Here is a 3,668-nt window from a genome sequence, read left to right as displayed (position 1 = left end):
GCCGAAGTAGGAAAATGTGCTAAAGTTAACTTTTCATGCTTCCATGCTTCCATAGTAGGCTTTATTTAGCCTCTAAATATATATTTCGAGCTTGTCGACAATATATAGCTTGAGCCACTGACATTGGCTCAATTTCTCCAACACATGCCTTGTCAGGCCAAAATGTTCATTTTGGGTCCAAACAGGTTATGAGAAAAATATGCTCAGGAGAGGATCCAGACCCGTGTAACTTAACCTTACAAAAAACTGAAGAACTAAAGGGTTAGCGAGATAATATGGGAGAAATTTTTCTATCCTACCGTAGAACCATGTAAGAGTGCCAAATGGTATGACAACCCAATCAACTGTCGCCACGTGAAATTTTTAAAACAACTCATATCAGGTAAACGTCAAACAAAATCAAAACTTCTAAACCTCCCGTTAACTATTGTCGTTAACTGAAACAAGAAACTCATCTTGTACCCTGAAATTCATCATCTCGTCATCTGCATAATTGATTATATCAAAGCCATAATTAAAAGAAATCCGTGCTCAACATGTTTTCCGTGATGGTACCAATATATCAGCAAAATAGAGTGAAAAACTTTTATCGTGTTTCAGATCACGTGATGTTCTGAATTTTTAAACCGTTAAATTTTTTAGTTGATTCTAACGATTGTAAAACTTTCAAGTACCGTATAATTCAAGAGATCACATTTCCAAGTGCACCAAGCAAAAGAGATCTTAATGCATTGTATGTAAGCAGGGACCAAGGAATTTACCAATTGGGGCTAGTAATAACAATACAAACTTTGCAGTTGGCTGGGACTACAAGCCCATTATTTCTCCCACAAAAAAAAAAAAAAAAAAAAAAAAAACCGAACCCAAACCCAAACCCAACAAAAAGAAGCTGATACGGCGTCGTATTAGCTGTGTTTCACATGATAAGCTGGGTCTCTGGTGTGTACACCATAGCTGAATCGTTCGACTGAACTCAAGAGCGGAGCAGACATGTCGTTCACACTCCGGAGCGTGAAGGTGCCACCGAACTCCGTCTCTCTCGACGAAGCCCGGCACCGAGTCTTCGACTTCTTCAGGGCCGCCTGCAGATCCATCCCTACAGTCATGGACATCTACAACCTTCACGACGTCGTCGCCCCATCTCACCTCCGCTCCGTCGTCGCCGCCGAGATCCGCAAGCACGCCTCCGTCACCAACCCCAAGGTCCCCCCCTTCTTTATCCCTCTCTATTTTTCTCTGTCTTCAAACATATGAAACGACGCCGCTTTGTTCATCTCTAATTTTTGAATAGCCCTAATTGGATACCTGTTGATCGCCCACATGATTTTTTTGGTTTTATATCAAAATTGGATATCTGGAAATACCGTAGAGCTTTCCGTCTTTTATGTTTTCCCTTCAATTGTGCAAAGTCATTGCTTTAGTTCGTGTAGGAAGTAAAGACTTGTGTCCCATTGTGAAAAATTTTAGATGCATTGTTCCTGCTTTGCATCAGAAAGTTTCATTTTCAGAGAATCTAAGCTTGAATCTTTGCGATCGCAACCTCTCGGTTTCTGTGACATTTGACTTGTTGGGTTCTATGGTGGTAGTGGAAGTCAGACATTGAGGGGGGTATTGGATTTGGAGTGTGAATAATTGCTGTCTTATATCCTAAATAAGGGAGTAAGACTATGAATTGTTGTTGTTCTACATTCTGACAGTATATATTATTTAGGGCTAGATTTGTTTTGAGGGTATATGCACTCTGGTATAAGTCTCACAACTAAGAAAATTGTGTTTTTGTTGATTTCTCCTAGATCTAATACGTACATTTTTCACCCTACACTCCCCAAGTTTCTATCCTGCCATAATTTCCAAGCAATAAAGGCAAACAAATCCATCTCCTGTTTAGTCAGCTCACATACTCAAACAACTTGAAGTTTGGTTCCATCTATGCAGAGATAATTAGGAACATGAGGAGTTTAATCCTGCATAGACTTGGTTGCTTTGCATTCATACAATACCCTCAGGGCTTGTTTGATTCAATTCCTGAATGAAGTCAGTCCCCCTTTTGATTACCTGAAATTTTGTGTCGAAAGAGATTTATTTTGACTAGGTAGAATATTATGAGCCACATGTCAAAGAAACATCTCAGTGTCTTGAGGTACAACCATATGCCATAATCTCTTCCAGAACCTCTTGGTTCCTTCAGGATTAGTGCTTTCTCCATCACCATTTTCTAAATATTATTATATCTGTGCTTAGTGGCCAAGTGATGGTCACTTTGCACTGTGTAACCCCCATGTTCTCCACATTGCCGTGCCAGTTTGTGCAGTTGACGTCTACTTCCAATGGTACTGATAATATTGTGTTAAGCGCTGACCTCAAAATTGTTCCCTAATTAATTTACTATTACGTAACCCAGAAGGAGTCATTAATAATGCCACTGTTATGCCAATGGGCATACAAGGAGGAGAAATTGTCTGTTTATTGTATTCTGTTACTGCCGGGACCTTCAAGTGGTTTTTGTCGTTTCTGTTTGTGACTAATCTATGTATGTGATATTTTCTCAAGCTTTACGGGAAGTGTAATACTGTCTGAAAAAAAAGCATAGGACTTGCAGGGTAAGAGTACTGAAGTAATATTACAGGTTGAACACAAAGGTTTCGAGTGATACAATGGCAAAAATTGAATCATAAATGTCACTCTACAATACAATTCCTTTATGACAATGTCCAGATTTAATCAAGTTTACCAGACGATATGGATGTATTACTTAGCTGAACTGGTGACACGAGTTTATACATTGAGTTGGTTGTATATGCAGTTGATTTCAATTGGCTCTAAATCAGAATGGTAAAAAAATAAATGTCAGGGCCTTTGGTATTACTTTTTACTGCAAATATGCTTCATGTTAGTGTGATTTCTGGCATATAGGCAATTCTGATATAATGGATAGCATTATTGTGCAGGTCATTGATATGCTGCTCTTCAAGGCAATGGAAGAGTTAAATAACATCACTGAGCATGCAAAGCAACGACACCACATCATTGGCCAGTATGTTGTGGGTCGCGAAGGACTCATGCAGGATACAGGCGCAAAGGACCAGGGGGCCTCTAATTTTCTCAAAGATTTCTACAAGACCAATTATTTTTGAACCTCCGACTTTCCATGACTGCACTCCCATGTGATTTTGCTTTTGGGTGGGACTTCCTAAATAAAGATGTACTTGACAATGGTTTTGTATCTCTGTTGAATTGGAATGTAGATTGTTAAGCTCACAACAGAATTTCTGTTATGAACTAACTATTGTTTTAAAATCAAGAACTAGGGCAGCAATCTCACCAGTTGAGCTGTCTAGCATAATTTTGCATGGCACAAGGTTATTGTGTATGGCTAGCCTGAGTATTTCTGCATATTGCACACATTTCTCATCCATGTTCTCCAGTTGGTGGAAGGTAGTAACCTTGGTGAGAGTTCCAGACTCTTTAGCGCAAAGCATGCTATCCACTAATACTTTCTCCATTTCTAATGTGGAAATTGAAAATTTTATGTACGTAGTTTTAACTAATGCCTTTTGTTTTCAAATCTTTGTCAAATGATGCTCTGAACTTCAAAAATATCACAATGGATGCCTTAACGATCATTAAATTGGCTGAAAATTTGTAGAAGTGATCTATACATTAGGACC

The 3,668-nt window shown here is 38.9% G+C and overlaps 1 protein-coding gene across 1 annotated transcript; it reads left to right on the top strand.

The window, feature by feature from the left end:
- The first annotated feature begins 901 nt into the window (after positions 1-901).
- LOC133718441 (NADH dehydrogenase [ubiquinone] 1 alpha subcomplex subunit 6) lies at positions 902-3,343 on the top strand. The gene is made up of 2 exons (XM_062145278.1): positions 902-1,203; positions 2,949-3,343. Exons 1-2 carry the CDS (start codon positions 991-993, stop codon positions 3,132-3,134), a joined length of 399 nt encoding a protein of 132 aa, XP_062001262.1. The 5' UTR covers positions 902-990; the 3' UTR covers positions 3,135-3,343.
- Positions 3,344-3,668: the final 325 nt, after the last annotated feature.

Source organism: Rosa rugosa, chromosome 6 (assembly GCF_958449725.1).
Source record: "Rosa rugosa chromosome 6, drRosRugo1.1, whole genome shotgun sequence".
Classification (NCBI taxonomy): domain Eukaryota; kingdom Viridiplantae; phylum Streptophyta; class Magnoliopsida; order Rosales; family Rosaceae; genus Rosa; species Rosa rugosa.
This window is presented reverse-complemented; position numbering and strand designations above follow the sequence as displayed.